Genomic DNA, 24,789 nt, shown 5'->3' on the forward strand with positions numbered 1-24,789 from the left:
ATGAAATTAAAACTATTTCCACTCATATGAGAGAGTGTTCCAGGTCACTATTGATCAGAGAAATGCAAATTAAGACAACTCTGAGGTATCATTACACACCTGTCAGATTGGCTAAGATGGCAGGAACAGATGACGATGAATGTTGGAGGGGCTGTGGGAAAACTGGGACACTGATGCATTGTTGGTGGAGTTGTGAAAGAATCCAACCATTCTGGAGAGCAATCTGGAATTATGCCCAAAAAGTTATCAAAATGTGCATACCCTTTGACCCAGCCATACTACTACTGGGCTTATACCCCAAGGAACTACTAGAGAAGGGAAAGGGTCCTGTATGTGCCAAAATGTTTGTGGCAGCCCTTTTCATAGTGGCTAGAAGCTGGAAGATGAATGGATGTCCATCAATTGGAGAATGGTTGGGTAAACTATGGTATATGAATGTTATGGAATATTATTGTTCTATAAGAAATGACCAACAGGAGAAATACAGAAAGGCTTGGAGAGACTTACATCAACTGATGCTGAGTGAAACGAGCAGAACCAGAAGATCATTATACACTTCAACAATGATACTGTACGAGGATGTATGCTGATGGAAGTGGATTTCTTCAACATAGAGAAGAGCTAATCCAATTCCAATTGATTAATGATGGACAGAACCAGCTACACCCAGAAAAGGAACACTGGGAAATGAATGTAAACTGTTATTTTTACCTTCTGAATCCAATTCTTCCTGTGCAACAAAAAATTCGGTTCTACACACATATATTGTCTCTAAATTATACTGTAATATATTTAACATTTATAAGACTGCTTGCCATCTGGGGGAGGGGGTTGGGGGAGGAAGGGAAAAAATCTGAATAGAAGTAAGTGCAAGGGATAATGTTGTAAAAAATTACCCATGCATATGTACTGTCAAAAATGTTATAATTATAAAATAAAATAAAAAATTAAAAAAAAAAATAAAATAAACTCTCAACTTTAAACTTAAAAAAAAAAAAAAAAAAAAAAAGAAAATTAGACTCGAACAAGTAGAAATGAATGACTCAAGGAGAAGCCAAGAGGTAGTCAAGCAAAACCAGAGAAATGAAACAATTGAAAAGAATGTCAAGTAACTTATAAGAAAGACAACAGACCTGGAAAACAGATCCAGGAGAGACAATTTGAGAATAATCGGACTCCCTGAAAAATGGGAAGAAAAAAAGAGCTTGGACACCATTTTCGAGGAAATTATCAAAGAGAACTGCCCAGATGTTCTGGAAACAGAGGGTAAAATAGACATTGAAAAAATTCATCGATCACCTACTGAAAGGGACCCTAAAATCAAAACGCCAAGAAATATAGTGGCCAAGTTCAAGAACTATCAGAAAAAGGAAAAGATATTGGAAGCTGCTAGAAAAAAGCAATTCAGATATGGAGGATCCACAATAAGGATAACCCAGGATCTAGCAGCGTCCACATTAAAAGAACGAAGGGCCTGGAACATGATATTCTGAAAGGCTAAGGAACTTGGTATGCAGCCAAGAATAACTTACCCAGCAAGAATGAGCATCGTTTTCCAGGGAAGAAGATGGACATTTAACAAAATAAATGAATTCCATCTATTTTTGATGAAAAAACCAGACCTACATAAAATGTTTGAACTTCAAATACAGAACTCAAGAGATTTCTAAAAAGGTAAAAAGAAATCTTGAGAACTATACTTCTGTCAAAAAAATATGTAAAGAACATATGTACAATTTGTCTTAGAAACTAGAGGTGGAAAGGAAATTATAATCATTAAAAAGTGTAAAGTGGTGGTACTACATCTCATGAAGAGGCAAAGGTAACCTGTTATATCTGAGAGAAAGAAAGGAGGGAGATGAACATAGTGTGTATCAATAGACATATTCAATTTATGGTGAAACTTCTTCCACTTCATTGAAAAGTGAAAGGGAAGGAGTAAGCTAAGGGGAAGGGAATACAGAAATTGTGAGGAAAAGGGGTAAAATAAGGGGAGGAACTTTAAGGTGGGGGAGGGATCCTAAAAAGGGAGGGCTGTGAAAAGCAAGTGGTGTTCACCAGTTTAATACTGGGTAGCGGGGTAAGAGGGAAGGAAAGGGGAAAAGCATAAGCAGGGGTTAATAGGATGGCAAGCAATATAGAATTAGTCCTTCTAACCATAAATGTGAATGGGGCAAACTGCCTCATAAAGAGGAAGCAGTTAGCAGACTGGATTAAAAGTCAGAATCCTACTATATGTTGTTTACAGGAAACACACCTGAAACAGGGTGATACATTCAAATTAAAAGTAAAAGGGTGGAGCAGAATCTATTATGCTTCAGGCAAAACCAAAAAAGCAGGAGTAGCCATCCTCATCTCAGATCAAGCAAAAACAAAAATTGATCTAATTAAAAGAGATAAGGAAGGGCATTATATCCTGCTAAAGGGCAGCATCAATAATGAAGCAGTATCAGTATTAAACATATATGCACCAAGTGGTGCAGCATCTAAATTCTTAAAAGAGAAATTAAGAGAGCTGCAAGAGGAAATAGATAGCAAAACTATAATAGTGGGAGATCTCAACCTTGCACTCTCAGAATTAGATAAATCAAACCACAAAATAAATAAGAAAGAAGTCAAAGAGGTAAATAGAATACTAGAAAAGTTTGATATGATAGATCTTTGGTGAAAGCTAAATGGAGACAGAAAGGAGTATACTTTCTTCTCAGCAGTTCATGGAACCTATACAAAAATTGATCATATACTAGGGCATAAAAACCTCAAAATCAAATGCAGTAAGGCAGAAATAGTAAATGCATCCTTTTCAGACCACAATGCAATCAAAATTACATTTAATAAAAAGCCAGGGGAAAATAGACCAAAAAATAATTGGAAACTAAATAATCTTATACTAAAGAATGATTGGGTAAAACAGCAAATCATAGACATAATTAATAACTTCACCCAAGAAAATGACAATAATGAGACATCATACCAAAATGTGTGGGATACAGCCAAAGCAGTAATAAGGGGAAGTTTTATATCTCTACAGGCCTACTTGCATAAAATAGAGAAAGAGCGGGCCAACGAATTGGGCTTACAACTAAAATTGCTAGAAAAGGAACAAATTAAAAACCCCCAGACAAACACAAAACTTGAAATTCAAAAAATAAAAGGAGAGACTAATAAAATTGAAAGTAAAAAACCTATTGAATTAATTAATAAAACTAAGAGTTGGTTCTATGAAAAAACCAACAAAATAGACAAACCCTTAGTAAACTTGATTAAAAAAAAGGAAAGAGAAAAAGCAAATTGTTAGTCTTGAAAATGAAAAGGGTGAACTCACCACTAATGAAGAGGAAATTAGAACAATAGTTAGGAGTTACTTTGCTCAACTTTATGCTGATAAATTCGATAACTTAAATGAAATGGAAGAATACCTTCAAAAATATAGCTTGCCCAGATTAACAGAGGAAGAAGTAAGTAGTCTAAATAGTCCCATCTCAGAAAAAGGAATAGACCAAGTATTAACCAACTTCCTAAGAAAAAGTCCCCAGGACCAGATGGATTTACATGTGAATTCTACCAAACATTTAAAGAACAAGTAACTCCAATGCTATGTAAACTATTTGAAAAAATAGGGATTGAAGGAGTCCTACCAAATTCCTTCTATGACACAGACATGGTACTGATACCTAAACCAGGTAGATCAAAAACTGAGAAAGAAAACTATAGACCAATTTCCTTAATGAATATTGATGCTAAAATCTTAAATAAGATATTAGCAAATAGACAAGAAAATCATCCCCAAGATAATACACTATGACCAAGTGGGATTTATACCAGGAATGCAGGGCTGGTTTAATATTAGGAAAACTATTAGTATAATTGACCATATTAATAATCAAATTAATAAAAACCATATGATCATCTCAATAGATGCAGAAAAGGCATTTGATAAAATCCAACATCCATTCCTACTAAAAACGATTGAGAGTATAGGAACAAATGGACTATTCCTTAAAATAATAAGGAGCATATATTTAAAATCTTCAGTAAACATCATATGTAATGGCGATAAACTAGAACCTTTCCCTATAAGAAACAGGAGTGAAACAAGGTTGCCCACTATCACCATTACTTTTCAATATAGTACTAGAAACTCTAGCCTCGGCAATAAGAGCCGAGAAAGAGATTCAAGGAATTAGAGTAGGAAATGAAGAAATCAAATTATCACTTTTTGCAGATGACATGATGGTATACTTAGAGAACAATAATTCAGAATTTTAGCAAAGTTGCAGGATACAAAATAAATCCACATAAATCCTCAGCATTTTTATACATTACTAACACAATCCAACAGCAAGAGATACAAAGAGAAATTCCATTCAAAATAACGGTCGATAGTATCAAATATTTGGGAATATATCTACCAAAGGAGAGTCAGGAATTATATGAGCAAAATTACAAAACACTTGCCACAAAAATAAAGTCAGATTTAAATAATTGGAAAGACATTCAGTGCTCTTGGATAGGCCGAGCGAATATAATTAAGATGACAATACTCCCTAAACTAATCTTTTTATTTAGTGCTATACCAATCAGACTTCCAAGAAACTATTTTAATAACCTAGAAAAAATAACAACAGAATTCATATGGAACAATAAAAGGTCGAGAATTTCAAGGGAAGTAATGAAAAAAAAATTAAGTGAAGGTGGTCTAGCTGTATCTGATCTAGAACTGTATTATAAAGCAACAGTCACCAAAACCATTTGGTATTGGCTAAGAAATAGACTAGTTGATCAGTGGCATAGGTTAGGTTCACAGGGCAAGATAGTGAATAAAAATAGCAATCTAGTGTTTGACAAACCCAAAGATCCCAAATTTTGGGACAAGAATTCATTATTTGACAAAAACTGCTGGGAAAACTGGAAATTAGTATGGCAGAAACTAGGCATGGACCCACATTTAACACCACATACTAAGATTAGATCAAAATGGGTCCAAGATTTAGGCATAAAGAACGAAATCATAAATAAATTGGAGGAACATGGGATGGTTTACCTCTCAGACTTGTGGAGGAGGAAGGATTTTGTATCCAAGGGAGAACTAGAGACCATTATTGATCACAAAATAGAAAATTTTGATTACATCAAATTAAAAAGTTTCTGCAAAACAAAACTAATGCAAACAAGATTAGAAGGGAAGTAACAAATTGGGAAAACATTTTTACAGTTAAAGGTTCTGATAAAGGCCTCATCTCCAAAATATACAGAGAATTGACTTTAATTTATAAGAAATCAAGCCATTCTCCAATTGATAAATGGTCAAAGGATATGAACAGACAATTTTCAGATGATGAAATTAAAACTATTTCCACTCATATGAAAGAGTGTTCCAAATCACTATTGATCAGAGAAATGCAAATTAAGAAAACTCTGAGATATCATTACACAGGAACAAATAACGATGAATGTTGGAGGGGCTGTGGGAAAACTGGGACACTGATGCATTGTTGGTGGAGTTGTGAAAGAATCCAACCATTCTGGAGAGCAATCTGGAATTATGCCCAAAAAGTTATCAAAATGTGCATACCCTTTGACCCAGCCATACTACTACTGGGCTTATACCCCAAGGAACTACTAGAGAAGGGAAAGGGAGCTGTATGTGCCAAAATGTTTGTGGCAGCCCTTTTCATAGTGGCTAGAAGCTGGAAGATGAATGGATGTCCATCAATTGGAGAATGGTTGGGTAAATTATGGTATATGAATGTTATGGAATATTATTTTTCTGTAAGAAATGACCGACAGGAGAAATACAGAGAGGCTTGGAGAGACTTACATCAACTGATGCTGAGTGAAACGAGCAGAACCAGAAGATCATTATACACTTCAACAATGATACTGTACGAGGATGTATGCTGATGGAAGTGATTATCTTCAACATAGAGAAGAGCTAATCCAATTCCAATTGATCAATGATGGACAGAATCAGCTACATCCAGAAAAGGAACACTGGGAAATGAGTGTAAACTGTTATTTTTACCTTCTGAATCCAATTCTTCCTGTGCAACAAGAAATTCAGTTCTACACATATATATTGTATCTAGAATATATTGTAATATATTTAACATGTATAAGACTGCCTGACATCTGGGGGAGGGGGTTGAGGAGGAAGGGAAAAAATCTGAACCGAAGTAAGTGCAAGGGATAATGTTGTAAAAAATTACCCATGCATATGTACTGTCAAAAAAAGTTATAATTATAAAATAAAATTAAAATAAAAAAAAAAAAGAATTAAAAAAACATAAAAATCCCAGAAAAAAAAAAAAACAAATTTACAGATTTCAGAATAAGAATTTTCATTGTAGGTGATCATTAGAGTTCTTAGATCTGAACTTTTTTGATCAATAATATTTTTATATCCTAATACTGTATGGAGTTTTTAAGGGATTTTATCTTTGTAGTCTTAAAATAATTTTTTTAGTGATTATTTGTCCATTGCCATCAGAAAAATGATGACCCATATTCATGTTGTGCTGTAAGGTAATTTTTTCTCAACAAATAATTTTTAAATACTTACTCCAGGAAATAGGATAGTACAAGAATTGTGTTTTAAGGCATTAAATGACTTGTTCAAGGTCACAGCAACTAATGGTTTTATATATATATTTTGCTGAAGCAGTTAAGATTAAGCAACTTGCCCAGGGTCACACAGCTAGGAAGTGTTAAGTGTCTGAGACCAGATTTGAACTCGGGTCCTCCTGACTTCAGGGCTGGTGCTCTATCCACTGCGCCACCTACTTGGCCCCAACTAATGAATATTTAAGGAAACATTTGAAATTTTGTCTATCCTGGTGTCAAATTCAATGCCATTTCTCCTACATATGCCACTTCTCTAACAACAAATTCTCTGTTTCTGATTTATCTGGTTAAAACTTAAGTTTTTTTTGTTTGTTTTTTGTTTTTTTATAAAAATCTTCTTTTTTTTTTAGATTTTTTAAAAGGCATTTATTAACACTCATATTGATATGTGCATTTACACTTTTTTTCCTTGTGTATGATTTTATTCCTAGACACAGGTCCTTATAGATATTGGGCACTTTAAAGAATGCCTAATGAGTTAAATCAGGTATTTATAGCTACATTCAGTAGTTCTTTAATATTGTAGTTAATTCTTCTTTTAATTGAGATAAATGTCTGTCTGTGAGATTATCAAGATGGTCAAGCAGTCCTAACAATTTCCCAAGATATAGGTTTATACATTTTTATTACTAATGTTGATTGTACATTATAAAATTATTGGTTATTTTGAATATAATTTTATTACATTACTTAAGTTAAAGACATTAGAAATCAGACCCCCCTAAAACTGTTATATTTGTCTTCAGTGACTTGTGATTTAGTTATTGATTATTGAAATGTAGAGAAATTCAGCTGATGTTTGAATTCATTTTAATATTTTTGAAGAAGGTACTGTCATTAACAGTAATATTTTGCAAACGTAGGGCTAACTTCTAGGCATAATGATACATTGATGTTGAAACTAGTGTGAGTTTGATTTGGAGCTCTGAGCTACAGTGAGCTAAACCAATCAGATTTTCACACTAAGACTGGCACCAGTGTAAGACTGCAGAACTTGTATTGAAAAAACCAATCTTCCGATGCGTACCAGTAATGATATTGAGTCCATCAATGACAAATATACTTTTAATTAAGGGGACAAAAGAAAAGACTAGAGCAGAAAAAAAAGAGAGGAGATAAGAGGAGAAGAGAGATGTGTTAATTGCTTCTTAAATGTCTGAAATTGAAGAATATTGAAGTATAGATTAAAACTAAATATATTTTCATTTTTGAATAAACAACATAATGGAAATGTATCTTCACCAACTGGAATAGAAAAGTCTTATTTAAATGAATATTGTCAAGAATTAATGTTTTGATAAAGGATTTGTCCAAAATATAATTAATTAATGAAATGCCATATTTTTAGATGTTTTCTTTGAGTGAAAAGAATATCAAATTTATCACTAAAGATTTAGAAAGACACAATAAGAATTAGGTACTGTTTCATTTAGTTTCACTTCTAGTTTGCTATAATGAATAATTTAGGAACGTATTGATTTAGTGCTTTACTATGAATTAATTATTGAAAATGGATCTGATTGAATTTTAGCAAAAAGGGAAAATGATCATAGCATAAAAATTTAAAAAGACAAATTCTGGAGGGGGAAGTTATAAAAGGATGGACCACTTAGCGTTTTAGTTATACTTTGTTTATATTTAAGAAGCTGATTTTTTTAAAAATGAGACTAAATTCTTACCATATGTTAAAATTCTAATAAAAAGTTAATTTGATAGTGTAATCCATTTGTGTAATCTCTCATTTACTGATTAACCATGTATAAAATAATACATTCATATCCAAATCATTTGGAAGATTATATAAACTGGTGACTTTTTTTTTTTTGCAAAGAGTTTCCTAGGATTCGTGATATTTCACATTGTTAGTTTTCATTAATGTTGCAAGTACAATATTCTATTTGTTGAAATCTTGAATTTGATTAAAAATAAAAATGATAAAATGTTAATAAAATATATTTGCTGAACTGAAATGAGTTGTGATATCTAAAAGATAAGAGATAGCTAAGGAATATCTTACGTTATCATTTAGCTCTAGGAACCATAATAAGCTAGAATGAACATCTACATATGGAGATGTTCTCAATTGTCACTGTGTGGTCAAAAACTCAATCACATAGCTTTTGAAATTAATTCCAAACCTACAGGAAATATATTAACCAAGAATAGCACATTTCCAATTTTGGCACAGTGACACGTAAAAGCAGCGCTATATGTATAAATTTTGCAGTGTGGCTAAGTTGGCTGTGGATTTAAGCCCTATATCTATTAAGAAATAACATAATTTATTATGAAATAAATTATGTTTTCTGTTGATGTTCTTTATAAAATAATTGTCTTGAAAAGAGAGGATTAGGTTTTTTTTTGAAAAGGAATAGTTGGAGGAGATAGTTTTATGATTTAATTTTCTTATTCTCCTTAATTTATCTCTCTGCAAAGTTGTCATTTTATTAGTTTGGTTATTCTTGGAGAAATAAAATATTATAATTTTGTTAAAAATCATTCAGTTCAAACATTTAAGAGGACAGAATCTAGATTTAAGACTTTTAACATGAAAATTTAAGTTATAATTTAAAAGACAATAATTCCAAAATATTTTTATAAATTAATAGTTGAATATTTTAATTGAGACTAATGAGTAAGATTTTAGTACTGAGTGAAAGTTAACTTAGTATTATATTTAAGGAAATAAAGTGCATAACTTTTGAAATGAAACCATATTTAGAGTTTGTCTTTAATTTTGTTAGATTATGTATATGAAGCATAATTTATTAGAAGTTTTAAGAAATGAAATTATCTATGTTTGCATTTTTTCTAATTGAATGTGCTTTTATGAATGAATGCCACGCATAGCTTTTGTATTTTATGGATGTTTTGTTTCCATAGTGTGGATAGTTCTTTCCAATGCTGATTATAATCCCCATCGTGATTCATTAGGCAGCCATTATGAATTGCTATCACCAGAAATATATTCTATTATTTTCAAGAAATAGATTTTTAAGATTTGGGAATAATTGTAGAATCTCTCTCTATTAAATAAACAACAACAACAACTTTTTGAGCTCCGTACTATTAGGAGCGCCATATATTAAGATAAAATTTCTGTCCAGTAAATTTATATTTGCATATTTAAAAATCTTATTGGAATAGTTTAAATTATTTAAAAATGCATATTGACTTAATGCCTTTCTTTTAAAAAAAGAAAAGTCATATATGCCTTTATACTTGGAATATAATATTTTCTTTTTAACTTTTTAACCAATCAAGGTCCCTGAGCTCTGGAAAATCCTTAAAATTTAAAGCAGTTTTACAATTGCTAAAAATAATTACTGTAATTTATTACAAAACCTTTTAAAATCTCTCTTCATTGTTCTTGTGCCTACCAAAAAGGCTCTGGACATGACTAGTTTTACAACTGTATGCTGTGCTAATAAATTGCATAGCTCAGACTTTGTATCCTTAGTTATAAAATTACTCAAGACAGTTGATAAACCAGTCAGTAGGTTGAGAGGAAATTCTGGCCTCTGAAGGTGGTTTACTTTAGAGTATTCTAGTTGAATTTCTCATTGAAAGATTTCTTCATAGAAGGCTATCTTTGAGGTCAAACTTCGCCTTGATCTCAATTCTAAAGCTAAGGCAAGCTTCCATATACTGGGGATTTCCCCTTAAGAGAATAATGGGATTTAGTAATAGCATGCCAAAGGGAATGCTCATGGAAAAATTTCTTACAGCATGGAACCAAGGGAAGATTCCAGTTGAGTAGGGAATTGTTGTTCTAAAATTGCAAGAGATTAAGCTGATAATTTGTTTTGTCCTCAATTTGGTACCTTTAATGTAAGATTTAGATTAAAGGTAGTTAGCTAGCCATAGGAAAAAATATCCAAAGTAGAGGGGATAGTGGTTCTGCTGGGCTATCCTTTTTGATGGCATGTGCCTATCATACATCAGGGCATCTCTTTTTTTTATCCTATCTTGTTACTTCTCTCCTGCTCCTTTGCATCCACTTTCATCTATTCCTTTTTTTTTTTTTTTTTTTTGCTATTGCTTCCTCTTTACTGCCTTTTATGTCCTTATCTTATTCTCTCTTCCAAATAACTGTAGATTCAATTTCTCTTGAGTTACAAGGACTCACAACTGGTGTTTTCTTTCTTTTTATTTTTTTTTTTAATTTTTTATTTTATTTTATAATTATAACATTTTTTGACAGTACATATGCATGGGTAATTTTTTACAACATTATCGTTGCACTTACTTCTATTCAGATTTTTTCCCTTCCTCCCCGAACCCCCTCCCCCAGATGGCAAGCAGTCCTATATATGTTAAATATATTACAGTATAATTTAGATACAATATATGTGTGTAGAACCGAATTTTTTGTTGCACAGGAAGAATTGGATTCAGAAGGTAAAAATAACAGTTTACATTCATTTCCCAGTGTTCCTTTTCTGGATGTAGCTGTTTCTGTCCATCATTAATCAATTGGAATTGGATTAGCTCTTCTCTATGTTGAAGAAATCCACTTCCATCAGCATACATCCTCGTACAGTATCATTGTTGAAGTGTATAATGATCTTCTGGTTCTGCTCGTTTCACTCAGCATCAATTGATGTAAGTCTCTCCAAGCCTCTCTGTATTTCTCCTGTTGGTCATTTCTTATAGAACAATAATATTCCATAACATTCATATACCATAGTTTACCCAACCATTCTCCAATTGATGGACATCCATTCATCTTCCAGCTTCTAGCCACTATGAAAAGGGCTGCCACAAACATTTTGGCACATACAGGACCCTTTCCCTTCTCTAGTAGTTCCTTGGGGTATAAGCCCAGTAGTAGTATGGCTGGGTCAAAGGGTATGCACATTTTGATAACTTTTTGGGCATAATTCCAGATTACTCTCCAGAATGGTTGGATTCTTTCACAACTCCACCAACAATGCATCAGTGTCCCAGTTTTCCCACAGCCCCTCCAACATTCATCGTTATTTATTCCTGTGTAATGATATCTCAGAGTTTTCTTAATTTGCATTTCTCTGATCAATAGTGATTTGGAACACTCTTTCATATGAGTGGAAATAGTTTTAATTTCATCATCTGAAAATTGTCTGTTCATATCCTTTGACCATTTATCAATTGGAGAATGGCTTGATTTCTTATAAATTAAAGTCAATTCTCTGTATATTTTGGAGATGAGGCCTTTATCAGAACCTTTAACTGTAAAAATGTTTTCCCAATTTGTTACTTCCCTTCTAATCTTGTTTGCATTAGTTTTGTTTTGCAGAAACTTTTTAATTTGATGTAATCAAAATTTTCTATTTTGTGATCAATAATGGTCTCTAGTTCTCCCTTGGATACAAACTCCTTCCTCCTCCACAAGTCTGAGAGGTAAACCATCCCATGTTCCTCCAATTTATTTATGATTTCGTTCTTTATGCCTAAATCTTGGACCCATTTTGATCTAATCTTAGTATGTGGTGTTAAATGTGGGTCCATGCCTAGTTTCTGCCATACTAATTTCCAGTTTTCCCAGCAGTTTTTGTCAAATAATGAATTCTTATCCCAAAATTTGGGATCTTTGGGTTTGTCAAAGATTAGATTGCTATTTTTATTCACTATCTTGTCCTGTGAACCTAACCTATGCCACTGATCAACTAGTCTATTTCTTAGCCAATACCAAATGGTTTTGGTGACTGTTGCTTTATAATATAGCTTTAAATCAGGTACACTTAGACCACCTTCCTCTGACTTTTTTTTCATTAGTTCCCTTGCAATTCTCGACCTTTTATTCTTCCATATGAATTTTGTTGTTATTTTTTCTAGGTCATTAAAATAGTTTCTTGGGAGTCTGATTGGTATAGCACTAAATAAATAGATTAGTTTGGGGAGTATTGTCATCTTTATTATATTCGCTCGGCCTATCCAAGAACATTGAATGTCTTTCCAATTATTTAAATCTGACTTTATTTTTGTGGCAAGTGTTTTGTAATTTTGCACATATAATTCCTGACTCTCCTTTGGTAGATATATTCCCAAATATTTGATACTATCGACCGTTATTTTGAATGGAATTTCTCTTTGTATCTCTTGCTGTTGGATTGTGTTGGTAATGTATAAAAATCCTGAGGATTTATGTGGATTTATTTTGTATCCTGCGACTTTGCTAAAATTCTGAATTATTTCTAATAGCTTTTTAGCAGAGTCTTTGGGGTTCTCTAAGTATACCATCATGTCATCTGCGAAAAGTGACAATTTGATTTCTTCATTTCCTACTCTAATTCCTTGGATCTCTTTCTCGGCTCTTATTGCCAAGGCTAGAGTTTCTAGTACTATATTGAATAGTAATGGTGATAGTGGGCAACCTTGTTTCACTCCTGATCTTACAGGGAAAGGTTCTAGTTTATCACCATTACATATGATGTTTACTGAAGGTTTTAAATATATGCTCCTTATTATTTTAAGGAATAGTCCATTTATTCCTATACTCTCAAGCGTTTTTAGTAGGAATGGATGTTGGATTTTATCAAATGCCTTTTCTGCATCTATTGAGATGATCATATGGTTTTTATTAATCTGATTATTAATATGGTCAATTATACTAATAGTTTTCCTAATATTAAACCAGCCCTGCATTCCTGGTATAAATCCCACTTGGTCATAGTGTATTATCCTGGGGATGATTTTCTGAAGTCTATTTGCTAATATCTTATTTAAGATTTTAGCATCAATATTCATTAAGGAAATTGGTCTATAGTTTTCTTTCTCAGTTTTTGATCTACCTGGTTTAGGTATCAGTACCATGTCTGTGTCATAGAAGGAATTTGGTAGGACTCCTTCAATCCCTATTTTTTCAAATAGTTTACATAGCATTGGAGTTAGTTGTTCTTTAAATGTTTGGTAGAATTCACCTGTAAATCCATCTGGTCCTGGGGACTTTTTCTTAGGAAGTTGGTTAATAGCTTGGTCTATTTCTTTTTTCTGAGATGGGACTATTTAGACTACTTACTTCTTCCTCTGTTAATCTGGGCAAGCTATATTTTTGAAGGTATTCTTCCATTTCATTTAAGTTATCGAATTTATCGGCATAAAGTTGAGCAAAGTAGCTCCTAACTATTGTTCTAATTTCCTCTTCATTAGTGGTGAGTTCACCCTTTTCATTTTCAAGACTATCAATTTGCTTTTTCTCTTTCCTTTTTTTAATCAGGTTTACTAAGGGTTTGTCTATTTTGTTCGTTTTTTCATAAAACCAACTCTTAGTTTTATTAATTAATTAAATAGTTTTTTTACTTTCAATTTTATTAATCTCACCTTTTATTTTTTGAATTTCAAGTTTTGTGTTTGTCTGGGGTTTTTTAATTTGTTCCTTTTCTAGCAATTTTAGTTGTAAACCTAATTCGTTGGCCCGCTCTTTCTCTATTTTATGCAAGTAGGCCTGTAGAGATATAAAACTTCCCCTTATTACTGCTTTGGCTGTATCCCACACATTTTGGTATGATGTCTCATTATTGTCATTTTCTTGGGTGAAGTTATTAATTATGTCTATGATTTGCTGTTTTACCCAATCATTCTTTAGTATAAGATTATTTAGTTTCCAATTATTTTTTGGTCTATTTTCCCCTGGCTTTTTATTAAATGTTATTTTGATTGCATTGTGGTCTGAAAAGGATGCATTTACTATTTCTGCCTTACTGCATTTGATTTTGAGGTTTTTATGCCCTATTATATGATCAATTTTTGTATAGGTTCCATGAACTGCTGAGAAGAAAGTTTATTCCTTTCTGTCTCCATTTAGCTTTCGCCAAAGATCTATCATATCAAACTTTTCTAGTATTCTATTTACCTCTTTGACTTCTTTCTTATTTATTTTGTGGTTTGATTTATCTAATTCTGATAGTGCAAGGTTGAGATCTCCCGCTATTATAGTTTTGCTATCTATTTCCTCTTGCAGTTCTCTTAATTTCTCTTTTAAGAATTTAGATGCTGCACCACTTGGTGCATACATGTTTAATATTGATACTGCTTCACTATTGATGCATCCCTTTAGCAGGATATAATGCCCTACCTTATCTCTTTTAATTAGATCAATTTTTGTTTTTGCTTGATCTGAGATGAGGATGGCTACTCCTGCTTTTTTGGTTTTGCCTGAAGCATAATAGATTCTGCTCCACCCTTTTACTTTTAGTTTGAATGTCTCATCCTGTTTCAGGTGTGTTTCCTGTAAACAACATATAGTAGGATTCTGACTTTTAATCCAGTCTGCTAACTGCTTCCTCTTTATGAAGCAGTTTGCCCCATTCACATTTATGGTTAGAAGGACTAATTCTATATTGCTTGCCATCCTATTAACCCCTGCTTATGCTTTTCCCCTTTCCTTCCCTTTTACCCTCCTATCCAGTATTAAACTGGTAAACACCACTTGCTTTTCACAGCCCTACCTTTTTAGGATCCCTCCCCCACCTTAAAGATCCTCCCCTTATTTTACCCCTTTTCCTCGAAATTTCTGTATTCCCTTCCCCTTAGCTTACTCCTTCCCTTTCACTTTTCAATGAAGTGGAAGAAGTTTCACCATAAATCGAATATGTCTATTGATACATGCTGTGTTCATCTCCCTCCTTTCTTTCTCTCAGATATAATAGGTTACCTTTGCCTCTTCATGAGATGTAGTACCACCACTTTATACTTTTTTATGATATAATCTCCTTTCCACCTCTAGTTTCTAAGACAAATTGTACATATGTTCTTTACATATTTTTTTGACAGAAGTATAGTTCTCAAGATTTCTTTTTACCTTTTTTAGAAGTCTCTTGAGTTCTGTATTTGAAGATCAAACCTCTTATGTAGGTCTGGTTTTTTCATCAAAAATAGATGAAATTCATTTATTTCGTTAAATGTCCATATTCTTCCCTGGAAAACGATGCTCATTCTTGCTGGGTAAGTTATTCTTGGCTGCATACCAAGTTCCTTAGCCTTTCGGAATATCATGTTCCAGGCCCTGCGTTCTTTTAATGTGGATGCTGCTAGATCCTGTGTTATCCTTATTGTGGATCCTCCATATCTGAATTGTTTTTTTCTAGCAGCTTCCAATATCTTTTCCTTTGTCTGATGGTTCTTGAACTTGGCCACTATATTTCTTGGCGTTTTGATTTTAGGGTCCCTTTCAGTAGGTGATCGATGAATTTTTTCAATGTCTATTTTACCCTCTGTTTCCAGAATGTCTGGGCAGTTCTCTTTGATAATTTCCTCGAAAATGGTGTCCAAGCTCTTTTTTTCCTCCCATTTTTCAGGGAGTCCGATTATTCTCAAATTGTCTCTCCTGGATCTGTTTTCCAGGTCTGTTGTCTTTCTGGTAAGGTACTTGACAGTCTTTTCAATTGTTTCATTTCTCTGGTTTTGCTTGACTCCCTCTTGGTTTCTCCTTGAGTCATTCATTTCTACTTGTTCGAGTCTAATTTTCAATGATGTATTTTCTTCACTCACTTTTTTATATCTCTTTGTAATTGTCCAATTGAGTTTTTATCTTCTATGGAATTTTTTTCCATTTTATCCATTTTATTTTTTAGAGAGCTGATTTCTTTTTCCAGCTCTCTAATCCTGTTTTCCTTGGAGTTGTTTACCTTTTCCAGCTCACTAATCCTGTTTTCCTTGGAGTTGTTTACCTTTTCCAGCTCACTAATCTTGTTTCTCAATGATTTGATTTCTTTATCCATTCTGTCTTTGAATGCATGGGATGACTTCTCCAGGCTCTCTTGCCAAGCTTCCCTTTCCTTTTCCCATTTCTCTTCCAGCTCTCTTGTGAGAGCCTTTTTGATTTCCTCTATGAGGTTCTTTTGTATTGAGGAGCAGCTTATATCCCTCCCAGGGGATACATCTGGGGACAGTCTGTTCCTAGTCTCCTCAGCATTCGAAGTCTGCTCCCTCTCCACACAGAAGCTGTCAATGGTTAGAGCCCTTTTGAATTTTTTGTTCATTTTGTCAGAGTAGGAATCAAAGAAAACAAACTGACAAGAGAAACAATTGGTCTGTTTTGCGGGGGATGGGGCTGGATGTTATTAATGGGCTTCCTCTACAGACTGGGGGTAGGGCAGCAGAGAGCCACTAACAGAACAGCAATGACTGTACTGAGTCTGCGCTCTGAGGCTCTGAGAACGCACCGAGTCAGTCCAGGTGGGGGTTGGGGGTGGCCGAGCTCTGAGAGATGCTGGCTTTCTAGGGTTCTAATCTTCACCTCCGGTGTTTACACCCTCTCCACCGCTCCTGGCTTGCTGCCAAGACGGAGCATCCACACTGGGGCAAAAGCCCTTTCGCAGAAACGGCAGAGATCACACCTCCCCCTCTGGTCTGAGCTGAGTAAGCTGCCTGTCTAGCTCTGGCTGCCTGCCCTCAGTCTGCGCCCAGTCTGATTGACCCTCCCCCGAGCAAACACAGACCTTTTCTGGCGACTTTCAAGGATGTCTTCTCTTGGTGATAATTTGTGGATTTCTTTCTGGGTCAAGCATTAAGTCAGAGGCTTGTCATGAAGTAAGTTCTGAGAGAAAACGAGGAGCTCAAGCAGCTGTCTGCCTTCACGCCGCCATCTTGGCCGGAAGTCCTGTTTTCTTTCTTTAAGAAAGGTTTTTACATGATCCATCCTAACTTGGTCAGATGGTCATGATTTGGTATCATTAGGATTTCTGTCTTTTTGATCCTTCTATCTGGAGAAGGAATAATCCCAAATTTGAAGAAGATATAGGAGTCCTTATACTCGAATTTCAGGCCATTTTTAGGCATAATGATTACACCTGGAGAGACATGTTTGAACTGATGGAAACTTTCTCTCTCCCAGCAAAAGAACTGCCATTATAGAGGCTACTACTAATCATCTGGGGTAAGAGGAATAATTGATGCTGCAACTCTACCAAATTGGCCATTATAGAAACTTATCAATCCTGCTGATTATACAAAATTACTTCAGACTAAAGAGTTCTTAATTAGGGTTATGGAAGGTTGTGCTGTCCATCCTGAAAATTGGAGGAAATTAGAATAAACAAGAAAAAAAGCAAACACCCAACCATCTTTATGATGGATTATGTAAAGGTGCTAAGAAGTATGTGGGCTTAAATAAATTCAGCCTTTATCACTCATTCCCAGTCAGAAATAGGAAAGCACTTTTATAAGTGTTACTTTGAGTGGCATGAAAAGCCAGGAGACAAATGTAACAGCTTTGCCCAATATGTTTATGAAGTAAAGGGAAAAGAGAAAAAAAATCTAAATTGAAGGGCCAAATTGCCATTCTTCTATGCATGAAGAAATTCATGAATCAAGCAAATGGCTTTACTCACAGAAGAAGGGTCATATTGCCTGAGAATAAAGGAAAAAATGGGATCTTAGGAATAAAAATAGTAATGGGCCTAGCAATGCCCAGGCAAATTCTGCTGCTTGAAGGTTCAGCGGAGAGGAAAGGGTTGTGGATTTTGGAGAGGACTCTTTTGTCTTTCTTGATCTTCATGTCCTTGCCCTAGCTATCAAAGATTGTGCTATCCCCTCCACTGGTGAAACCCATGTCACCCTTAAAATTGGTGACAATCTATGATTTCGACTCAATAACAGAACTATTAGTTCATTTTTAATTAGTAAACCAGAATGCAACTATACCTATCTTGGGACTCTAAATTTGTGTAGGTTTCAGGAAAACTTCATAGTCTTCCAAAATTATCTGATAACATAGTACCCACTAGTCCCCTTTCTGTTGAACACTCTTTGTATACAAATTCCCTGTTAATTCATTGGGGTGAGATGTCCTCTATAAACTTAAGCCTATCATTTCCTGTTCTCCCAGTCATGCTCCATGCCTGACTTTGCAACTGCCTGAGGATTCCCTCTCTTTTTTTCACTGTCTGTATTGGGAATACCAAAGAGGCAGTGGGGATATTCTTAGCATCCCTTCTGACATCTCCAATTCTCTGTGGGCCTTTTCATCTGACATGGAATTCCTAAAGTTTGTCATCCCGATTACAATCAAAATTAAGGAAAGACTTTTGCCATTTTTCTACAAATCCTCTTATCCAGAGAGAACATAGGAAGTGTTTTATCCATCACTGACTCTTGCACATTGCTTTGCAATTGAGAAATATAAGCTAGATCCAGATGGCAAACCTGTTTATTCATATAAGATTTACATGCTGTTACTACTTATTGTATATCCAGGCACTCAGAGTGCCAGTCCTGTTACCATTTCCTTAATTCCCTGTGAGTCCTCCTATTATACTGTGATAGATTTTTGCTCAGCTTTTTTTTTTTTTTTTTTTTTTTTTTTTTTGGATAATTCAGTACACCTAGATACTCAGTATTTATTTGCCTTCACCTGGAAGAACACACAATGGACATGGACTTATTTACTTCTAGGGTAGCCAGAAAATACTACCCCATTTTTTCAAAACCTACAGCAAAATCTAGCTTTCATTACTTTCATCTTTATTCTAATACATTAATGTCCTCTTACTGGTAGAATTCAGTGTCGAGGTTTGTTAAAATGATGGCTGTCACCTGCAGCTCCATCAGAGGGACCACAAAGTTTCTAAACCAGAAAGTGGAAGACACTACAGATTGAGGAAAGTAACAATACATCCTTTTGGTTTAAAGGCCCTTCTTCCTGTGTTCTTGTTGTAGATTTCATTGTTGTATTATAGGGAATTTGTGCTGTGATTAACCAATCATGTTGTTCTTATATCAAGAATTGACACCAGCCTTTATAAGATTTAGCAAATTATAGCAGAAGCACAACTACCCACTCCAAGTGATCCTTTAGTAGAATCCATCTCGTTGGATGCCTTGGCTGTAGGGAGATAGCCTGGTAACCCTCTATTGGCAAATGAGCATTTTCAAGCAGAATTGGGGAAAAAGGGTCTTTAAACCTAGGGGATATATTTTCTCTTTCCTCAGTTTGTAATGTCCCTACCCTTTTACCTATTCTCATTCATGGGGAGGATGTTCCATGGATCTAGGGTTTCCCTGATGCACATGATGGCTCACTCAGCTCACTGATGCAAGTAGTTGTAACCAATTAGAACCCCTGAATTCTGGAAAGTCCCTAAATCTTAAAATACTAAAACTTTCAAAATAGTAACTGTAGTTTACTATAAGAACTCTTACAAATCTTTCTTCATTGTCCTTATGCCTACTAAGGACACTCTGGACCTGATTTACTCTGTCTGTAATTGCATACTGTACTAATAAATTACTTACCTGAGATTTTGTTTCTTCTGTTATTATAAAACTACCTGCAGCATAGGCCATATTGTTTTTACTCATTTCAGCCAATCAGTCAATGAAAATTCATTAAATGTGAAAATTGACCTAAGGTTTTGGATATTGATAGGTATCAGGGAAATTCTCTGTTTCCTATCTGTCTTTATGTCAATGTATATCTATCCAGTATGAGTATGATATTTTGCATGTTTATATATTTTGAATAACAAGTTGAGGCATTTCAGTTAGGACTTTAACATTTTTAGATGAGGAGAAAAATATTCATCGCTACTATGAAAGTTAGCATTGTTCTGGAGAATTGTTAATTTATGATCCATAATAATACAATATAATAATTTAATAAAATTTGAGAAAGGATTTATATATATATATATACATATATTTAAACTATTTTTGTCTGACAGTAGTATTTCCTTCATAATGTAAAGTAGAAAACTTTCTTAACAATTGATTTTTAAAGTTTTCTAAATAATTTTTGATAGCTTGTCATAAAATGAAAATTAATAATAGGCCATTTTATTTTAGTTTCATAATTTTCTATTTTCAGCTTATCTAGACAGCAATATGAAGAGCTATTATGCAGCTTTTTTCTTTACAAAATGAAGAATAAGTCATTTAATGTTTGTTAATCTCAAATTTTCTGTCATGCAGCTCAAAATTGTTCTGGATTAAGAACATGTGGACAGTGTTTAGAACAGCCTGGGTGTGGTTGGTGCAATGATCCCAGTAACACCGGGAAAGGACACTGCATTGAAGGCTCTTCAAGGGGACCTATGAAACTTATTGGGATGCATACTAATGAGATGATTCTTGACACAAGTCTTTGCCCAAAAGAGAAAAGTTATGAATGGTCTTTTATCTATTGTCCAGGTAAGAACTAACATTATGAGATTGATTTCACTTTGTTTGAAAATGGTACTGGGAATTTTCCACCAGAAGCCTAAGCTGATTATATGACTCAAATTATTTAAAAGAGTTTTCAGAAATGTTATTGCTTTAATAATCAGATGCCAGATTAGGCTTCTAATAGGCCTCTAATATACCTTCCTAGAGATAGGTGTCTGCTTTTTGCTGAAAATGGACTTAGTATCCTTTCTAGTTAAAAAAATAAACAAACTTTTATAATTAAAATTTTTATTTTGGAATACCTCAATAGGATCCAATTTCACTATATTCCAATTTTTAATCTATACTCTTTTGCTTTGCTTTACATAGAATCATATATTTGGAAAAAGCTTTGTGGATTGTCTAATTCAACTTGCCAGACAATGTGGGAGTCTCCTCTACAATATTTCTAAAAATCAGTCTCAGTCTGAACACTTATAATATGAAGACCCATTACCTAACAATACAAATCATTTGAATTTTGAACAATTCCAGTTACTCAAATATTCTTTCTTATATTGAGCTAAAACTAACCACCTTCTAACTTTATAGATTGTCACAGATAATTTTATCATTTAGTTCTAATTGCTTAGGGAGTTAGATGAAATTGCATATAAGTAAATATATACATATATATGGAGAGATATTAATATATAGTTATATGCATATATATATATATCAATTAATATATGTAATATATTTTTGTCTCTCTTATTGAGCTATAGCAGTCTTCTCTGACTCTTCATAACCTCATTTTTGTTTGATTTTTTTTTTTTTTTTTTTGGCAAAGGCATTGTAGTGATTTGCCATTTTTTTTTTCTCCAGTTCATTTTATAGACCACGACTTCTTAAACTTTTTCCATTGAAGCCTCTTCTAGTATTTTTCTTACGAAGCTCATTTATAGCCTAATTTCTTTTTCTAAAATAGGCTTATTTAAATATTCTATTTCCCATTTTTATAAGGTAGTTTGTATTTTTGCAAATATTCTTCATTTTACTTAAATTTTTAAATGCATTGGCAGAATAATTTCTAATAATTACTTTGATTTCATTTTCATTGTTACCTTTATCATTTTTGATAACTAGTAATTTGGTTTTCTTTCTTGTTTTGGTCATATTAATCAACAATTTATAATTCCTCTTTGTAGATTACTGCTTTTGCTGCATAGGTTGTTGATATCTTTTTTCATTTAAAATTTCTTTTTAATAAAAATATTGTTTCTGTTACTTGTTCTTTAACCTACTCATTCTAGATTATTTAGTCATTAATTTTAAATCTATGTTTTCATGGTCTTTTATTAAATATAATTTTATTGCATTATAATTTGAAAAAGATTCATTCAACATTTTTACTCTTGTTAATTTAGCTATAATTTTAATTTTAATGCCCTAATATGTGGACAATTTTTGTAAAGGTACCATGTACCTTCCTTTATACTCTCAATCTAATATAATAATTACAATAATCCTGCCTTTTACAACTTTCAATTTGTATTTTTTTGTAAAAGAATTTTGAGAAATAGCATACTATTCATTTCAATAGCCCTTCCTTCTAAGTTCCAAATTGCATATCTCAACAGTTTGCATAACTAATAGCCAAGGAGTTCAAAATTAGCTAATTGTTAACTTACCATGATCTTGTGTTAACCAATACAGTTGTGGAAAACAGAGCTCAGAAGAAGGAAGTTCAAATTAACTTTTTTAGACAAGACAAGCAGATGCAGCCAGCTTTTTATTCACTAATATTCTAAATAGTCTAAATGGACATTACTCTTTCTTTCTATTCAGAAGCTTCCGAATTTTTTTTTTCTGCTTTCTCTACTCCAGGCAGAATTCTACAGCAAAAGAAGCAAGCATTTCTAAGAGGTTTCACCACTTCTCAAGCTTTAGGGCATTGGAGGGGAAACTTTTTTTTTTTTTTCCCAAGGGCCATTTGGATGTTAGTAACATCATTTGTAGTCCTTATAAAATTATCAACTTAAAAACTCAAGTAGGAGGAAGTTGTTATACTAGCTTTTAGAACATCACCTGTGGTTGTCTTGGCAAGTCCAGACCAAGTGATTTTTGGAGGCTTTTATGAACTGCTGGCCAGAAGTTCCCCATGCCTGTTCTTAGGAAAGATCAAGAGAAATGTCTCCAATTAAGTCAAGTCTTTTTCCAACCAATCAAAAATCCTATAGCTCATTTTAAAAAATCTGTTCTGGTAGATCTAATTGTGAATCCTTGATGTTTCTTAACTCTTCTCTTGTCAGGTTCTCTGCTCTCCACACTTTCTACAAATTTGAATAACTTAAATCAGACTCTCCTAACAATCCATAAGTTAACTCTTCATTTAAAAATTAAGAAATCACCAAATTTTCCCCATAAAATTGGTAGTTCTTATGTCATCGTCCTTGAGTCTCAAAACAGTTATATCATTTTAAATTTATATACGTTTTAATCTCCTAAATCTTAAAAAGTTACATACAAATGAGCTGGATAAACAAAATGTTTTGCTGCTATAAGTCCTTAACATTATGTCATTTTTTTCTTGAAAATATGTTGCTTTGTGCTCACATTTTTCTAGTTCTTAAGACATACGTTCTTTTCATCTCTGACTTAAACCAAACTCTTCAAACACAAATGTGGCATAAGTTATCATCATACATCAGTTACAAGATAATATAATCTTTGTTTTTATTCTATAATTTATTTTCTGTACCAAACTACTCAAATTCTACCTGAAAATCGTTTTTCTGCGTTTTAATAGGTTTTACTAAAGCAAAATTTTCATTAAATCAAAATATACACCTCTAAGACAACATTTTAAATGATTTGTCAATTAATATAACTTTTTCTTTATATACATTTTTTCCATTTTGCAGTACTCAGGTACTTCATATGAAAAGTACAATGCTTTAAAAAAATAATACATTACACTAATTTACTAACCACACAACTGTTATTTAAGGACTAATCTAGTTAAGTTGAGAATATCATATTTTGTAGCTGGCCTTAGCAATTCTGCTAGAGCTTTTCCTTAGTCATGGAGAATTATGACTTACATTGTTGAAAGGAATTACCACAGTGATACAAGCAAGGGTCTTTGAACTATTAACGTACTGTAGAAGCTACTCTATAAATTCTTTGTAAACATATTAAGTCTGAATCCCAAAGGAAAATAGGGCCTATTGAATGCCCAGGGTAGAAAAACAAAGAGATAATCAGTCAGTAATAATTAATTAATTAATTATTATATAATAGGCTTATATTTCATGACTCATTTTTCCTGAGTTAAAATCTGACCTCAGACAAAGATATGTGGCCCTGGTCAAGTCACTTATCCATATTTCCTCATTATCTTTATTTGGAAAAAATAAGCTGGAGAAGGAATGGAAAACCATTCCAGTATCTTTGGCAAGGAAATCCCAAATGGGGTCATGAAGAGTTAACATAACTGTAAAGTGACTCAACAACAACAATATAAGAATTGTACTAAATGCTGAAATATAAAAGTATCCTTTATGATTGGTCATGTGATGTTCCAAAATTATTGTTAAGATTTCAGCTAACTGTTGAAAATGAATTTGCCTAACATTAAATAAATATTTATATTAAATGACACTGAAATACAAATTCTATTAATTTTAATATTTTTGTATTTTATGCTACCAAATTTTATTGCCTGATTTTAAAAATATTTATTATTATTATTTAAATGCAGATTACAATCCTTTAACATTATTATGTTCCATATTATTACAGTGAACATTTATGGAAGTTGCTTTTGTGGAAGAATCATGTAGAGTGAAATCAGAGTAGTTTTCTATCTTCAGTTATGGTTTTTATATCTTCATTTAGTTTCTAAGACTTACATTTTGGAAGACATAAGGTACAAACACGAAATAAAATACCTTCAACAATATGAGGATCTAGATAGAAAATTGAATTTGAAACCGATACCTAAAAGTGACATTTTAGGAATTCTGTTTCAACTTATTATTATAATATAATACATTATATATATTATTTATATATTTATTTTATATAAATGTGTTTATA

General features: G+C 33.1%; 1 protein-coding gene across 4 annotated transcripts in view; it reads left to right on the forward strand.

Annotated features, from left to right (window-relative positions):
• ATRNL1 (attractin like 1) overlaps positions 1–24,789 on the forward strand; it is a 1,155,405-nt gene that overhangs the window by 222,374 nt on the left and 908,242 nt on the right. For all 4 annotated transcript variants that reach the window (XM_074295693.1, XM_074295689.1, XM_074295690.1 and 1 more), the window contains one exon: positions 20,515–20,733. In XM_074295693.1, the coding sequence (XP_074151794.1) occupies positions 20,515–20,733 (219 nt within the window). The remainder of the gene's footprint in view (positions 1–20,514; positions 20,734–24,789) is intronic.

Source organism: Sminthopsis crassicaudata, chromosome 2 (assembly GCF_048593235.1).
Source record: "Sminthopsis crassicaudata isolate SCR6 chromosome 2, ASM4859323v1, whole genome shotgun sequence".
NCBI classification, from domain to species: domain Eukaryota; kingdom Metazoa; phylum Chordata; class Mammalia; order Dasyuromorphia; family Dasyuridae; genus Sminthopsis; species Sminthopsis crassicaudata.